This window comes from Pelecanus crispus, chromosome 8 (assembly GCF_030463565.1).
Source record: "Pelecanus crispus isolate bPelCri1 chromosome 8, bPelCri1.pri, whole genome shotgun sequence".
Taxonomy (NCBI): Eukaryota; Metazoa; Chordata; class Aves; order Pelecaniformes; family Pelecanidae; genus Pelecanus; species Pelecanus crispus.
Genome location: NC_134650.1, coordinates 19,506,145 through 19,523,527, shown reverse-complemented (window position 1 = coordinate 19,523,527; position 17,383 = coordinate 19,506,145). Strand labels below are relative to the sequence as shown.

At 40.2% G+C, this 17,383-nt stretch overlaps 1 protein-coding gene across 1 annotated transcript in view; it reads right to left on the bottom strand.

The window, feature by feature from the left end:
* Positions 1-17,383, bottom strand: part of RANBP17 (RAN binding protein 17) — a 164,354-nt gene that overhangs the window by 17,152 nt on the left and 129,819 nt on the right. Inside the window, exons 23-25 of the mRNA XM_075715220.1 lie at positions 15,741-15,955; positions 14,429-14,567; positions 7,641-7,807 (exon numbers count right to left, since the gene is read on the bottom strand). Of these exons, the coding sequence (XP_075571335.1) occupies positions 7,641-7,807; positions 14,429-14,567; positions 15,741-15,955 (521 nt within the window). The remainder of the gene's footprint in view (positions 1-7,640; positions 7,808-14,428; positions 14,568-15,740; positions 15,956-17,383) is intronic.

Genomic DNA, 17,383 nt, shown 5'->3' with positions numbered 1-17,383 from the left:
ACAAACTAAGTTTCTGGATCTCCTGATTTCAGAAGACATCCTGAGCACACAAATACATCTCAGGATCACAAACAAACAAAAATGACAGCAATTTATTAGCCTAGGAAAAATGTGGATTTTGAGGTTCAATTCCAGAGTCCTGAAAACTGGAAGTCTGCCAAGGTTAAGATGGACACCTATTCAATGTATGCCAGTCATTAGAAAGTTTTAGGCAACAAAACAGCCCTTTTCACCTCACACATACCTTTCCATTTGCTCAAAATGAACACTGACTAGGTCAGAAGGCCACAGCAATTGCCTCATCAAGCATCGGATCTCCACACAAGCATCATCTCATCCACTATATGCTTTGACGGGCCACTGCTATCATATCCAACCGCAATTAAGCATCCTTGTAAGCCGCTGCTATTCTAGAATTTTAAATTTGATTTTTTTTTTTTTAAATGGGGGAAGGGGAGGGTGTTTGTTCACTGAGAACGAGTTTCATTACTCACATGGCAAATCTGCCAGTAGCAGATCATGGAATGGATTGTTACCTTTCCCTATCCATTTTGTAAAGATATTGCTTTCTTTCCAGACTGCAAGCATCACTTCTAACTGGATTTTGAATTATAATGTGAACTTTACAAAATTATTGGTGCTATTCATATCACTAGTTAGATTCTACAGAATGGCAATATTTTTTGCCCTTCCCCAAACCAGCACCTCTTAGTGTTTTATATAAAACAACCACAGCCAGCAGAAATCCAAAACATTTCCAAGTAATGTAAAGTATTACACTGCACTGAGTAAACAAAGAATAAAACATTTTTATACTTCTCCTTAAACTTATTTGCTTTTTGAAAATATTTATGCAGCACAGAAGGTACAAGGTTATTGAGAAATACAGCCAGTTCCTCTTCTTTAATTGAAACATTTATGCTTTTTGTTCTGCTAGCAAAAAGCAATGAACAGTAATAATGCAAGATAAATATACAAGAAACTTATAGATATGATTGTAAAACAACATCATCCTAATGTTTTCATTTAATTACCCTGAAATGTATTCTATTTAATATTCATTACTCAAAAGCCAATTTAAAAGAGAAAGAGGTGAAGGGACTTATTCAGAAAGACGGACTGTCATTCACTGCAATAGTTATCTAATATACAGAAGTTAATAAAGCAGATTAATCTACAAGTCCCTTTAAGCCATCACTGAGTTTAGAACAACTGCCTCTTTGACCTCTAACCCTCCCGCTGTGCACCAGTAGCAGGTGCCAGCTGCACTAAAATTATGGCTGACGCGTTTCAAGGCAAAGTCTTTTCTTACTTTGCTTCTGACCAGCAGCTGACCCTGTAGGAACGATTGTTTCATGTGCTGGCCTAAAGGCTACATAAACCAGTAACTGATAAACAAAAGCATACATACACCAGCTGCCTAGCCTGAGGGTGCACATCCAACACTGACACCTCTAGCAGTTTGTGCTGCGAGCTGAATCGCCGCTTTTTGTTTCCATACATGAATTCTGTACAATACTTGTTACTTCGCGGAACTAAACTTCCCTCCGTCCCCAAAACTGTTTGTGTAAACTACAGCACAGCTTGGATGATTAAGAGGAGATTCCCAATTTCATTTAGCACCATTATTAAGGGCGTGAAATCTTCCGATACATCACTAATGATGATGTATTTTAACATTAAAAGTCTTGAAATTGAATTACTTGATTCACATGACAACGAATCACAACAAGGCTTTAAACAAAGCAGAATTAGAGAAGACACTAAGTTCATTAATATTTTTGATTTCTTAATTGACAGCACTCGTAGTGATAGCTATACATTTAGCAATATACTTGAGACTGAGGCTGCTGCTGCCTTTATACATGTGTAGTAAGAAGTACGTATAAAAGAGAAGTAACCGTCTTTTTCATTAAGATAAGATGGTTTTGACATAGTTATTTTGCTGATACAAATTACACAACCACAAAAACAATCAGAGTAATGATTAAATGCAGTTATGTACATGGGAGACTACTAGTGCAAATGTTAACATATTTAAATGGGTTCCCTTCATTAAAAAAATTATATATGATATTAAACCATCAATCAAATCGAAACACTAGAGTCTAAACGTATTGTCACTGGTTAAAATAAATGACTTTGAGACTGAATTTTGGCTCACTCAATATGGTGCCTTTTCTGTTGCTTAGCCACCCAAGTCTCTGCTGGCTTGGGCTACAGCTGGTATATCTCCATCCCTTTCAATTAATAAAGAAAGTTATGATAGTATTGGATAACATTTTTAAATTGTGCTAAGAGGCTGAAAGCAGATGTCCCAATGAAAATCCTTCTCACTGCTGTATCAAGTATTCCAAGGCTCAAGCCGGCAAAAGCTAAGCACTCTGGTCCTGATTCAGCTGAGCCTTTAAACACATTTAATTTTAAGCACAGGAACAATCACACCTGTGGGTTTGGTATGCTCTTAAAATTAAGCATATCCTCACACATCTGGCTCAAGGTGCTCTGGTCCTCAACATCTTACACAACTGACCTGTCAGTACAATTCAGATTTCTTTTTGTGATGTGCTTATATGCAAGTGCTTCTGCATGGGCCATGAAGCATGCATTATAAACACACCTCCTCTTTATGTTTTTATTTCAATTACTGTGCATAATTCCACACTAGCTGCATATGACACTGAGGTTTATCTGAAAAACAAAAACATCACTGATTTTACTACATAAAAGGGAAAAAGGAAAGTAGCAATTTAGAATACGTTTTTATTTTAGTAATGCCACTTGATTTTTCATTGCAACTGGCATCTTTACTTCCTGTTTGACATTTGCTACGCACTGCTGCTGTGCTGCTTCATTCAGTGCACCTTTGTCACTCGGTGAAGATCTAAATCACAAGCGCTCAGCTCCAGTGAGCAGCCTGGTGTGGTTTTACCTATTGCTGTTAAGCCACACATCCTCCTATTACCGCAGTACCGCAGTACCACCCCATCCTTGCTCCCTTTTTCAGCACTACCACACTCACCATTACCTACGCCCTCAAAGTTCTTTGTTCACCCACATACCTTCCCATCTACCCACTGCAACACTCCTTTCCTAGAGACCCCTCTCCAGCCCATGTACTCCACCACATTCCCCTACAGCAATAAACACCAGATATTCCCGCATCCCTGCCGACTTTCCCTTACTGCAGCACTCCCCACCCCCTGCCCCCAGAAATGCTGAACCCTCAGAAGGGCTGAGCGCAGGCACAGTGTCGTTCTACAGCCACGCAACCCTAACGCAACTGTTCACCAGAACTGTCCCCTGCTGTGGGCCCACCTGGGCTGAGAAGTGGAGCGTACCTGCCAGCAGCCAGCCGGCCCGACCGCCGGCCAGGAGGCATGTGCCTTCTGGTTTCCGGCTGGCCGTGCCGCTGAGGCACGCAGTGCCGCTCCACCGCTGGGCAGGCCAAACAGCACTCACTGCCGCTCCTACACCAGCGAGTCGGAGATTGCTTTGGCTGCACGCTGTGTCTTGGCACAGGCACCGTGCAGATCTAATCCAAACATTAGTACAAAATGCAAACTTACCAAAACCCCCTCCTTATTCTTATCCACATGATCCTCCTGGAAACAATGCACAAAATGTAATGACCATACAATACCCTCCCTCATTCGTCACCCCTACACCTAACGCGCCTGTCCAAGAAAAGCCCAGGAAAGGAAGTGAACGCTACAATGCCACTGAAATCCTGTCTCTATTCAACCAAGCAACCATTTATCCCCTTCCACATCCAGCACAGAATTATTTCAGTGATGACTATGCAAACAAGAGTTCTTTACCTACCGTGCATGGCTCTTACGAACATTTGTCAGAACTACGGGTGAAAGATGCTACAAAACTGATAGATTTTTGGAAAGAACTAACATGAATAGTACTTTACCGTACCAAAATAGAACTAACAGCCTAATGTGTACAGTTCAGCATGATAAGCATTAACAGAAGTTAAAGGTAGCATCTTAAAACCAAAACTTACACTCTCATTTATAAAGTGGAGCAAACACTGGCTTCACCTGACAATCCTGGAATAACAGCATAGAAAAGTAGGAACCTTTTAAAATTTTTGTTAAAGTGCTTATAACACCACATAATGTAACAGCAATAGTTCAATGTAACAAACTTAATACTGCTTTCTATCTATGTATCTCAAATCACGTTACACATGTTAATTCAGTTTAGTCGTTAAGACACCATCATGAAGCAGTTGTTTGCAGATTAAGCTCAGACTAAGCAGCTCGCCCAGCAGAACAAATCCCGTGGCACAGCAAAAAGCAGGGCCAAAGCCAACAGCCGCTGTTACACTTCAAAAGGATGCTGTAACTTGCTCCTAAAGATTAAGAAGTTGTTTCACTTCTGTATTTTCTATTGCTCCTGCCTTTGTATAGTCACCTCTACCTATTAAAAAACCAGAACTGCTATGGGACGTAGGTAAGCAAACAAAATAAGAATTAACAGGGCTTAATTACGCTACTCTAGAGGCTAAAGAAGATGAAAGCCGCAGTCATGGATATACACCTATTTACTGAACTGCATTCAGATGCTGAATCGCCTCACTGAGAAGTGAGGGCGCGCTCAGCTGTGAGCTTACCAGCAGAAATGAACAACTGCGTTGCTGTTTCAGGTACTGCTGAGAAACAACAAGGCGCCCGCGCGCGGGCGCACACCCCGGCAGCCAGCCCCGCAAACTCTCCCAGGCGGGCGAGCGCCCAAGGAGGCGGCGGCTCTGCACCGGGCGGCGCCGCGGGCAGCCTCGGCAGCGGGAAGCCGGGCCGCTCCGCCGGGCGCTCGGCCGCTTCTCCCGCCCGTCACCCTGCCCGGCCCGCCGCGGCCCCCGGCGACCTCCGGCCCCGCCGCGCTGCGCCCTGGCCCGGCCCCGCCGCCGTCCCGCCGGCAGGGGGCGGCGGCCCCGCCCCGCCGCGCCCCTCTCCCCCCGGGCTCCCCGCCGCCTGCCCCCGCCCGCGGGGCGGTCCCCGCCGAGGCGCGGCGTCGCCAGCACCTACCGGCGCCTTCTCCGCGGGCCCGACGGCCGCTCGGCACCGGCCTCCCCCTTCCGTGCCGCTGCGCGGGCGGAGCCCGGCTGTCCCCGCCTCGGGCCCGGGAGGGCGGGAAGCGGCGGGCGCCGGAGCAGCGGGGCCGGGGCGGGCGGGCGCGGCTCCCGCGGCCCCGGCGCTCGCCCGTCCCGGCGGGCTGGGAACCGTCCGGAGGGGAGCCCGCGTCCCCCACCCGGCAGAAGAGCCCAGAGAGATTGCTGTCTTCAGGGGAAAGAGAAGACGGCAAGTGGAGCCGTCGTGTAGCTCCACAGCGAGCGGTACGACCTGAGGCGGGCTCTTCCTCAAGGGCTGCTGGCGATTTTAATTATCTAACTACTTCCAGAGGTCCAACTCGGAAGAAATGTTCCAACTAGTAAATAATTGCAGTTATCATTGCATCAGTTGAGTTTAAAGAGCTGACAAACCTCTCTAAACTCAAAGCACAATTAGTCATTAGGGTCTAGTTTTTCAGCACTGTTAAGCAATTTGTAACCCATTCCTTTTAATAGGGTTATGCATTACTTAACCGACACAGATGTCTTGAAAACTGAAACCGCTGGTTATGAAGCAGCAGCCTTGTTCATTAGCTTCCATGATAGTCAAATCATCTATAAAACCAGTGTTTAATGGCCAGCCGATGAATAATCAATGTCTCACTTTTCATCTGAGTGTGAAAGTGAGAATAATCTAATACACTGTCCCCCTGGTAAAACGCGAGGCCTTGGGTTCCGTTTCTATTCAGGGCTGATTTATAACCCAATGGAAACCTGATGTAAACATATGATCAATGAGTCCCATCATTGCTGATAATAACCCCCAACCGGCCCACTCCCTCATCTCAAAAGCCATCCCTTTAGGCTATTAGTTTCGTCCAGCTAATCCTCTCTACTATTTCTGCCTGCTGCTTTTACCTTGGCCATCCGTTCAGTCCAGCAGACTCAGAAGTAATTTTATACGCAGCAGAGAGCGGGTGGAATTGATTTTTCACTCAGTGCTCAGTTCCCATCTGAATAATTATCAATTTTACTGCCTCATAAAGGGAAGAGTCAAAATTTCAAATCAATTCAAAAGAGCTTCTGAGACTACAGAAACTGTGCATGAGAATAAAGGTCAAAGTTGTCAGTGACCTCGGGAGATGATGTCAGATATTAGTACACTGAGTAGTTGACATCAGAGGCACTCAATATGATATGACTAGTGCTAATGCAAATCATATTTATGCTGACTACTGGAGACCAGCCATTAATATTTAAAAGAGCATGTGAAAGCCTGCATTCAAAATAAATATAACGTATTCCGCAGAATCTGAAGTTAATAAAGACAGATCACCGCCTAGTCATATACTGTGAACTGAAAGATTACTGCATGTTAACAGACGAAGTATTATATCAAGATTGCCACAAACATGCAGAAAAGTCCAGGGCCCAGGCTGCTGTTGTGTCCTTTACGATCAAATCATTGCACGCACGGTACAATACTGAGCAATCTGACATACCCAAATGCTGACTTCATTGCTAGTTTCCATGAAACCCCTATTAGGCAAGTAAAACGTAAGAACCTGTAATATGGTAAGGGAATCATCGCATTCTGATAATGATGTCAATAATAAACATCATTAATATTCTCACAATATGCTATATACTGCCAGGAATATATTAGCTACCATTAGTTACTTTTCACCTTCAATTAGAACAGGAAACAAATGACAACAATAACTGTGGTGACTGTATGCCAGGCATTTTCCAAATGATAGCATACCTATTAGGGAAACACAAAGACGACCACACTAGTCATTTGCATTTTGTTATTAACTTCTGTTTTCGTTAAAAGCCTCCAGACCTGTGAAACACGTCTCCTGAAACGGCATCTTTGCAACTGCATTAGGGATCCAGAGATTCTTGTAAATATGCATTTTCAAATAGTTTAATGAGATTTTAAGGGAATGTGGCACAGAGCAAACGTGGAGGTATGAGGCTATGAACAGCCTGATCTCCCTGTAATGTACTTGGGCTGTGATAAACCTGACGGAGCTGGGAAGGGGAAATCTCTCCTAAGCAGTACAGTGGCCACTTCCTTTTCAGAAGCATGAGATTTAATTTCTATCGTATTTACTTTTAACAGAAAAAATGCCACTGTCACCTACTGCAAAATAAAATATTCAAACTCGATAGCATACACCCATTCAGTTTACACATTTCATTACCAAAATGTGTGGTTCAATGCCAGAATTTGTTCTTCTTCCTCCTGAAAAACTTCAGAGAGCCTACCTTCCCATTTGTCTATAGAAATAAATTGATCATCTCACACACCTCTTTTTATGAGCAAAAATGAAACACCAAGTTTTAAGATACTGAAGAGCCAAGTATAGTATCTAAGCTTTTCAGTATGACGAAAAGTATCTTCAATCTTTGGTTGTCCTGAGAACATGGCTGAAGCTACTCAGGGTTCTATACCAGTGTAGGGAGGTTTGTTTTGTTACTAAATAGCCAACGCTACACTGGTGTTCGGTACCACAAAAAGTCAGGAACATTCAGAAAAGTAGTAATACCCCACAGAAGACTGCTAATTCACCTGCTGTAGAACTTCTGGGTTCTGCTGCATGAAGTGAAGCAATCTCTGTCCATCCTGTGAAATCTCTCTACATCTTGGAGTCTTCTTGCCTTCTTTAGCGAGGTGCTTGAAGAGGTAGGTGACAATATAGTCTAAACTAGCGCAACAGCTGGAGGAGACAATTGTATCTGTGTAAAAAATGAAACAGTTTTGAAATTGTTTCCATGAAATAATAATTAATAATGACATTTTATAGTACTTGGAGAGCTCAACTTTAATAATCTTTTTGACATTAGGCTAATCAATACATCGACAAGCCTATTTTTGATACATGAGTTGACTAGCTTTGAAGACTGCTTTTATTAACACACAGCAGTATTAAACCTTTGCTTTTGAGTAACTGGATAGCTCTATGTACTAAAGATCCTATGAACTCCAGTGAACTTCATTCACAACTGTATGAATGCAGCTGCCCCTCTGCATACTGGAAAGTGCAGGATGAGGGCTGACATTTTATTGGTATTCAGTTTCACATTCAGAAGGCTCCAGATTACTGGAAACTAAAATTCTGTTTTGAGCTGCTTACTGAAGAGGCAAGGTTACATCAGTAGAACTGTTGTCCAGGTTTCTCTCGAGTAGTATTTCACAATGTTTCTCTGCCCCAAACAGCTTACAATCAACGTCAAGTTGCAAACAATGAACAAGGGCCATTAAAAGTAGTAAAAGGGTGATCACAGAACAGCCAGTTAGTCATCTTGCTTAACAACTAATAATTCAAGCAGGATAAGGCACATTAAATATGGCTGGCAACAACACAACAGGATTCACTACCAAATACTTCATAAATGTCCCCAAAACTGAAAGTCATGACAGCAAAGGAGGATACTGTTGAAAAGCAGAAGCAAAAGCCACTTCCTACCTTTACTTACTGTTTCCGTAAGTACAGGAGATTAAAAGCCTAAACCTATTTGCAGAATGTCTGTCTGATTCACGTAAGTTATTTTGTTGCTAGATGTTGCCTGCTGTGCTGCTGCTGTGAAAGAGGATTCTGCTCACTTCCATGCATCAGCACGGTGATAAGTGTGTACTGGTCCTCAGTTCTCATGCATGCTCCTCTCGTCTTCCTCTTGAACACAGTGCTGCACCTTTCGCCCTGCCCAGCTGCTGTCTCCTTCTGGCCTGACACCTGAGATACTGCTTGGCCCCAAGACCGATGGCTGCGAGTTAGACATTTGCAACTGTGCTGCCTCACAGCTACGGTTCCATAATCCTGGCCAGAGCCGCATGTTTACACAACTGCCAGTTCCTCGCAATACCAACGCCAACTGAAGCTCTTTATATACATGCAGTGGTTTAACCTTCTGGCTGCAAGGTTTAGCCCTAACTGATAATCTCTGCAATTTCAAACATCAGATCCAAATGAGTGGAGCATTTAGGACTCCATCCTGTTGCCACTGACTTCAACTAGAACTTGTCTAGGCCTTTTATAGTTCACAGTATTTATTTTAGATGGGCCACTGGAGTAAGCGATATGTGGGGGATGCAAAAGGAATTAAACTGTTAAAATGCTCATTCTGAGGGAAAAGGGATTGAAGGATCCAATTAAATGTACCTTGAATTCTTTAAACTATGCTAATTTGGAGGCCTGCCAACCTTGCAGTGTTCATTTAAACACATCCCTCTAGACACTGAAGTATTTTGATCTGTGTCTGTTTAACTCCTTAAGCTCTGTGCTGACACTATTAACTCTTCGCCATCTAAAAACTAATTGTATTTTGCTAAGAGGGTTTTGAAGTAAACGCTGAAGCAATGTTGACAAGCGAAGAAGATACAAGTGGTCTCCTAAGACTTGATCTTCCAAAGCAACCAGCTGACTTAGCAGCAGGAATTGAGAGTGACCTAACAGCTCACAGAAATGAGCTGGAGCATCTAAATTCTGTCTCCACTGGACCAGAAAGCTTCCTAGGACTGAATTCAGCAGGGCAGGATGTTAAGACACATTGCCGGAACAAAGCTGAGTTCAAAGTTATGAGTCTTGCCAAAGTAAAGACTGCAGAATCTGGCACTCATTGTGTTCTCAACCAAAACAGTCCTGCACGTAAACTAGAGATGCAATTCATGGTGGAATTGAATCACCATCAATAACAACAAGTGAGAGATTTGACAATACATATTTCATAGGAGGGCTCTGCTGTATTTCTAAACCAGTGCTTAACTCTATTTCTTTTTAAATTGAATAACACAAAGTAAATCACTATCATCAGTTTACAAAACAGCAGTAGTTCTAAACATGCTGATACTGTACAAGTAGATATTTTACATTCGACAGTAAGTGATTTTAGCAGGACAGCAGACAGGTCTATGCTATCATTTGCTCATGAGAATCTGATATGAGTGTTAAGAGCTACTTAAATTTGCCCATAACTATATATCAAATATGCTTCCCTATGCTCATTTTTCCTTTTGATTGCAAGGATATAACAGACACGGAGCATCAAGCAAACTCCCTTGAATGACTCTTCTGGGCATGTGGAACCTTGTGCTGGAGCAGAATAGTGTTCTCACTAAATCTTAGCAAGACAAGCCAGCCAACCAAATAAATAGAACAAACGAGCAACAAGGAGCTACCAATTCTGGGCTATGGACAGAAGAAATGAGTGAAGACAGAATAAAGATAGAATTATAAAAGAAACTGAGATAAAAGCTTGGGATAATCAGGAAAAATGCAGTCAAACCATGCTTCTCACTTCTGGTCAACTCAGCTCTATCACCTGTGAACTAATCATTTGGATCACAAAGCAAGCAGGCCATGGCTACTGAAAATGCCCAAACCAGCTCTGTGTGATCAGGATGGATCCAGTAACAGTTCAGTAGTTTTGTCAAACAAAACCGAGCTCTCTGGACTTACTTGATGGCAAGGTAGGTGCTGGTGGTGGGCAGGGGACAAGGATGATGACTCTGGCACCAGTCACCATCACATTCAACTAGCTCTTTTGTTTTCTTCTTCACCAGTATGCATTCATTCCATGTTATGGGGGCTACCTTTACATGCACTTTTTTATTATCTGTGTGGTTTTACCTTATGTAGCAATTCCAATCAGCCATTAGCTCAAGTAACTGTAAGTTGAGCATATTAGAATGGGTTACGTTATTTTAAAAAAGCCAACGAAACCCTCAAACAACTTGGGGATGCCTTTTGGTCTCAAAAATGTGACAATAGCGTGCTGAAGGGGAATTATTTTTCAACAGTTTAATGACATTGCTGAATCTCTGCAAATTAAAAGATTTTGTTTTGTTTTTCACATAAGGCAAGGAGAGGGAGTTAAGTGGTTCTTTTCCCTGTCCATCAATTGCTTACAGTTCAATACTGGCATTATTTGCCTTTGAGACTAAACCTGGAAAGTAAATGGATTTAGCAATTTAACATCTAAATTAGGCAGCAAGACAGAAAAAATGTTTTACTTTTTCCTCAATGAATAGCATACTATACTATTAATCATATGAGAATTAGAAAAGCTTTGCAGAGATTAGTGACAACATGCCAGGCAGACTACATTAAAAGGCTCTGATCCACTGAGTCAGCTGCGAAAAAGCCAGGTAAACACTTTAGAAGAGAACTATTGGAGTGTTTATCCTCACAATAAAAGCTTAGATGAGGGCTTCCATTATAGCTGATTTACAGCTAGGCGCTTCAGAAGGAATACCTATTCTTTCACAGTGTTTATAAAGCGTGGAATCAAGCAAGGTATTTACTCAGCAACAGAATGAACACTCCTCAGAAATAAGGATGTGGGGAATATTTATCCTACAGCTGACAACAATGAGAGTCTCAAAGGTTTCACATACGTAACGAGAATACAGAAAAAAGTCAGATACTTTTTTCCTGTGAAAGAAAAGTGATCTCCTGGTATTTAATTTTTAAAATAAAGAAGACAGTTATTTCATTTTTAAAAACATTTCTGAAAATGACTTGTATGTTCTAATCAGTTTAAAACACAGTTCCGCCTCAGATGGCTTATAGCCCTGAGCCCTACTATTCTGAGATGTTCTTGTGGCACTGATATAAATCAGTGAAAAAGGCAACACTTGGATCTACTTACCCATTTTCCAAGGGCAGAACGATATATGTGACCAAATAACACGTAAGAAATAAATTTGTATTTCACTGACAATTGGTAATGTCCCAAATACCAAAATTTTAAAAGAGATAAAACAGTTAGAAGTAAGAAAATGCAATGACAGATAGCTAACTCTTGAGATGATTAAAAAAAAAAAAATTAACATTAAGAGCTATAAACTGACCAAAGAGTAGTTCCTCTGGACATGTCATTATACAAGTATGGAAAATTACTCAGTTCACTACAAAAATAAAACTTCTTGAACACAAATGAGGAATTTAATGGCTGACATCAATATGCAGTACTAAGATACTGATACATGCAGTATTAAGAAACACAATATTAAGGAAAAATAATCACTTTATCACTTCAACATGAAAAGTAAAAAAGAAGCGTTTTTCAGCTGACTAATCATGGAAAGTAGGAAAGTAAGCATTACTTTTAATGTGCAAGAGATATTCACAAAGATTAGGAGCTGCATTTGGACAGAATCAAAAATTGTTTTGGAAAGCTACAGAATACAAGTGGAAAAAGTAGGGGAAATACCAGTAGGGTCCTAAAGGTGGTAGCAGAAACCAAATGGGACCATCCTTCAGTCCAACCTCCTGCCCAAAACAGGGTCAGCATCAGACAGATTCCTCAGGACCTTGTCCAGTATCTGGGAATATCTCCAAGGATGGAGATTCCACATCCTCTCTGGGCAATATGGAAACAGCCAGGTCTTACTGACAGACAGATAGATTTGGCAAGTCTCACAGACTGAAAAACTACTTGAGTTTGGAGGAATCAGAGCAAACAAAGAAAAAAATGAACATGAAAGTGAGCATAACAGGTTTTGATGGATTGCATCAAGCCTTCAGTGAAGTCAGGTAAAGTTAAAAATTCTGACACACTTTGTTTTAGTCTTGTATGTTTGTATTCCTCTTAGGTACTTTAAGGACATTATGATGAACTGAAGGAGAGCTCTGGCTAAGCAAGTCTATGGTTTCTGAAATGTGAAAAAAAAGTGAGCTGTTAAAATTTTTGTTGATACTTTTCTCAGCAGAATATTAGGAATTCCACCAAATAAAAGTTTTCTAGCAAAACATCTATGTTCCTACAAATTAGTAATTCTTCATGATTAAACTCCCAGATACCTAAACACAAAAGGTTAAAGCTAAAACTGGAAATACATACTTTTCCTACTCCTCCTCCCCACCTTGACTGAGAGATCAACACTTTTTGAGAGGGGAAAATAAACATAACACGTAAGAGCCGAAGCTTATGTAGCTTTTACGTTTTCTTCTCTTTTACATGAATTCAAATTGGGTTTCAAAGAGGTGTTTAAAGTAAACTTGGTATTCTAGTGAATTATCAAAATGAATATATCCAGTATCTCAAATGGAAGAGATGTAATGCGGAGTGATAACAGAGAGCAGGAACAGGGCTTGCTGAACCGGTAGCTGTCATTCAAGCTAACATTCAGTACAATATATCCATTTGCAAAGAATCAACAGGCAGACTCCCAGCAGAACCAGCCTATAGGTAGAAACTGCTGTACCATCATTACAGGTGACAAAGCACTCAAAATACCTGGGAGAAGATGGATTTCGGCATTATATAATAAAATGACCTGAATACTTCTTTACTACTGTTGCTTAGCTATTCACTACCCATTTTCTCTCTAAGAGTGGTTTCCCTCTTGCAGTAAAAACTGCTGAATGTGTTTAACATAGCAAATGCTTTGTGAGTCTCAGTGCATTCATGCATTCCTATGGGGCCTGACTGACACTTGGCAGTAATGAGAAACACCAGCTATTATAGAGTAATATAGAGTAATATTATAGAGTAACATCTATACACAGTAATGTTACACATTCCTATTTTTTTCCTTAATAACCACCCTAATTTTTTGAACAGTTTTGAACAGTTTCTCAGTCAAAAACTATATAAATGCATGTCATTCCTAGGTGATCAGAATGTAACTGCATGATTTATTTTCTTCTTCCCCCAAATGCTCAGTCTCCTTCTCCATATTCCAAATGACTTTAGGCTACCAACCCCCACTACCCCCAAACCCCAAATGTTTGGACAGTCAGCTGGTTAAAAAGCATAAATTAAACAGTGCAAGAGAATGAAATGAACTGCAATCAGACTGCTGTATTTTTATTGTTACTCCAAGTATGCTTCTGTTGTACTGATTCTCCTCTAAAGTGTATTCAGCAACTACCGAATAACTAATTTCTTTTTTCCATGGATAAAGATACCTTTAAATTTCTCAAATCATACCGCAGCTGTGCAGAACAAGCATTATTTATACAACAGCTATGTTGATCAAATAAAAACAAAAGCCCACAGATTCCCGTACACATATTAATACATTTTACTTCTGAATAACAAATGCATGAATTTTCAGCACAATCCTAGTGGAGGCAACATTAATAATTTTAACATTAACATAAGTTTAAAACTGACTTGTAAGAAAAGACAATTTAAAAATACTATCTGTAAATACCTACAGGTTAGATATTTAAAAGAAGTTAGCTCCATTAACTGAAATAGTCACATTCTTAAAATGTTCAAAAGCCAGCATCTTCCATTGTCACTTCAGACATTGAGATTCATTTTTTAAGATACAAATTAATGTGCTGCTTTGAAAATCCTGGATACCTAAATATTTGAATTCTTTCTGTAGCTGAGTGTAATTCTTACCTACTGCAGTAAGTCCTTCAGATATTGAGGTAAGAATATAGATTAGGACGCGAGGTTCTAAACTGGTAATGAAACTCATATGATCTTGGGTCAAACACTCCAAAAGTGGGTAATAAGACTGGCTTAGTTTTCGATATTGCTGAAAAAAAGAGAGTACACATTCATAGTAAATACAGATATTACCATCCACTAATATTAACAACAGCAACAGATGACAGGAGAATGATCTTACAGTTTTTATGATGCGATAAATTCTATTTTAGCCATTAAATCAAAATACTTATAGAGACAAAATATTTTCTTGTCTTTGGTAGATTTCAACTTTTCAAATTTACCATAGGATATAAACTCACTATTAATTTAAAATAAGCTCAGGATAATACCGTAACGCTATCATGCTTTGACATTCTACACAGCTAGCAGTCTCATAAAAGCACTATAGCGTTCTGTCTAGGGTGTCAGTTTGACACGATTATGGCCTGTATCTTACCTTCTGCAGGAAATCTTACTAAGATTTATCACAGATTTCCCCAAATCATCTCAAAGATGAATTTTTTTGTGCTCAAGTGACATCCTGTAACAGGCTCTGTGCAGGCAAAAGGACTTGCTTGAACCCATTGGCCCAATCAGCATCTTACTCTTAAGGACTTTTATTTAGGGCATTTATTGTTGGATGGCTAGGAACGTGCCAAATATGCACACTTTACTATATAACCAAAGCACTGATTTTAATTGAGAGCAACTTTTCAGTTCCAAGGACTTTCTTTATGTGGCAAACATAAATCTGGGTATTAACCATCTTTAACTATCCCAAGTTTGTGCCTTTCTGCAAGAAAATGACAGTTCTGAACTAAAGTGTCATGAAGAAAATGTCACAGTTCAAATTTTGTGCAAGATCCGATGTCTTCCCATAAGGAAGTGGGAACATGGTGTACTTTTAAAGTTTTAAATTTTATAGGGAATACACAGTGACAATTTACAGACTGAAACTAATTGCAAAGTGGCTGAATATGTGAGGATGTTTTACAGGGCATGCAGGCAACCTGAATGCATTTGCAAGTACAGAAAGAAACAAAACTTTACATTTCTTTCACGACAAGCCTAGTGAAAATTCTGGAAAAGCTCCTGTTTCACATGGCAGGTCCGTCATACCTGTATTTTAGATGTTACTATGTAAATAAATTCAAGTAATTGAACTGAAAACTGCATTTGAGCTGTTCTAGATCCCTCTGTCTCATTATAACAATACAAAGCCTGTGGTGGTGTTATTTCATATTTCACGTAAAGACTCCCAAGATGAGTAATTGCTTACTAGCAAGTCACTGTGGGATACTGAAAGCAGCATTTTGACAAAGGCCTGAAGTACATTGTCAAAGTGGTTGTCCCCGTACAACTTGAAGACGCCAAAGCTGACATAATTTCCACATAAGGCAGATTTGAGTGCAGAGTAACAGATGGAAATGCCCTTGAGTTTCAACGGATAAACCTGATCTTTTGACAAAGTCCCAAGAGAGAGGATCTGATTACCTGTTTTCATAAAAAGAAAGAAAGAAACAAACTTATATAAGCAGCTGCAAATCTAAAAAAATTTGATGGCACTATCTAAATTTATTTTTTGTCTTTATTTTCATTACTATTTGGAAGAAAAATTGTTTCTGCATTTGATGTAAAAGATCTGCTAAGTAATCATGACTACTGCTTAAAAGCCACCAAGGAATTAGTATACAAAATTTAAAATATAAGCTATGGCATTCCCGTCATTGACGTACAGCCAGACCACGACTGGGTCTATTAGCATGAATTCCTCAATCTGAAAGGAGTTGCAACACATGGTTTTATAGTGTCTCATGCTGCAGCAAAGCCTGGTTTTGATCCATTACCATGACACTCTCTTGGGATGGTTGCTGATGTATACACACACTAAATATATCCCTCAGAAAACAAATGTGTCCATTACAAAAGCCTCTATTTTACCAGTCACAGATGGGAATGACTTTTTAATTAAAATCCATGTTTATAATGTAAAAATAACAGCTAACTGTAAATATTTGCTGTTGCTATTAACAGGCAATAGTGACTTTTGGATCCACTGTGCAGCAGTGCAGTAGATCCTGCTGCAATCCTCTGTACAAATCTAATTATTCACAAGGCCTCATTACCAAGTTTTATAAGTATCTTGTAATAATTTAATGCTCATCTTCACAGCACCCCAGAGTTAGTTTGTCTTCATGACAAATTTTTTTTTAACCTGAAGTAATTAATGAAAGTGAGCTAAAATAGTAGAATGAACACAGCAAAGATTAAATACTTCGGTTCTACCATGAAGCAGCCTTACTAGGTTGACCCCATCTGGTGTTGACCTTGGGAAGCTTGGCCTGCACAAAACCCAAGTGCCAGGTCTTCACTCTCTTACTATTCATCATTCTTGGTAATTTTAACTAGAGGAAAATAACACAAAACTGTACACTTTTAAAAGTATTCCTACAAATAAAAGCACAACAGTCTACAGATCAGATGCTTGGCTCGTTTGCTTTCAGTGTCTAACCTAGTTGTCGTGGCTATGATGACAACTTGGATCAAGGAGCAATGAGCGAACCGGGTATTAACTATTCACAATTCCAAACATTGCCAGTTGAGAGAAATAGTTATGACAACTCAGTTTTGCTTTTATAATAGCCAATTAAGAAATGCCCCTAAAAACATGCCTGAGATGACACAGATCTCATAGATTGCACAGTATTGTATACTACATATTGAGGCCTAATATTAAACTGGGTCTGTTTCTACACAGCTCTCCTCTCTACTCAGGCAAATTTCTACCTGCAAATCATATACCTGCCTTATTTTAATTCCTTCTCTTAATGCCATTGATTACTGACAATGAGGAATTTACATAATATAATCAGAAAAATGAGGGGGAAAATCTTGTTTGTATACACCCAACGCTTCAAAGTA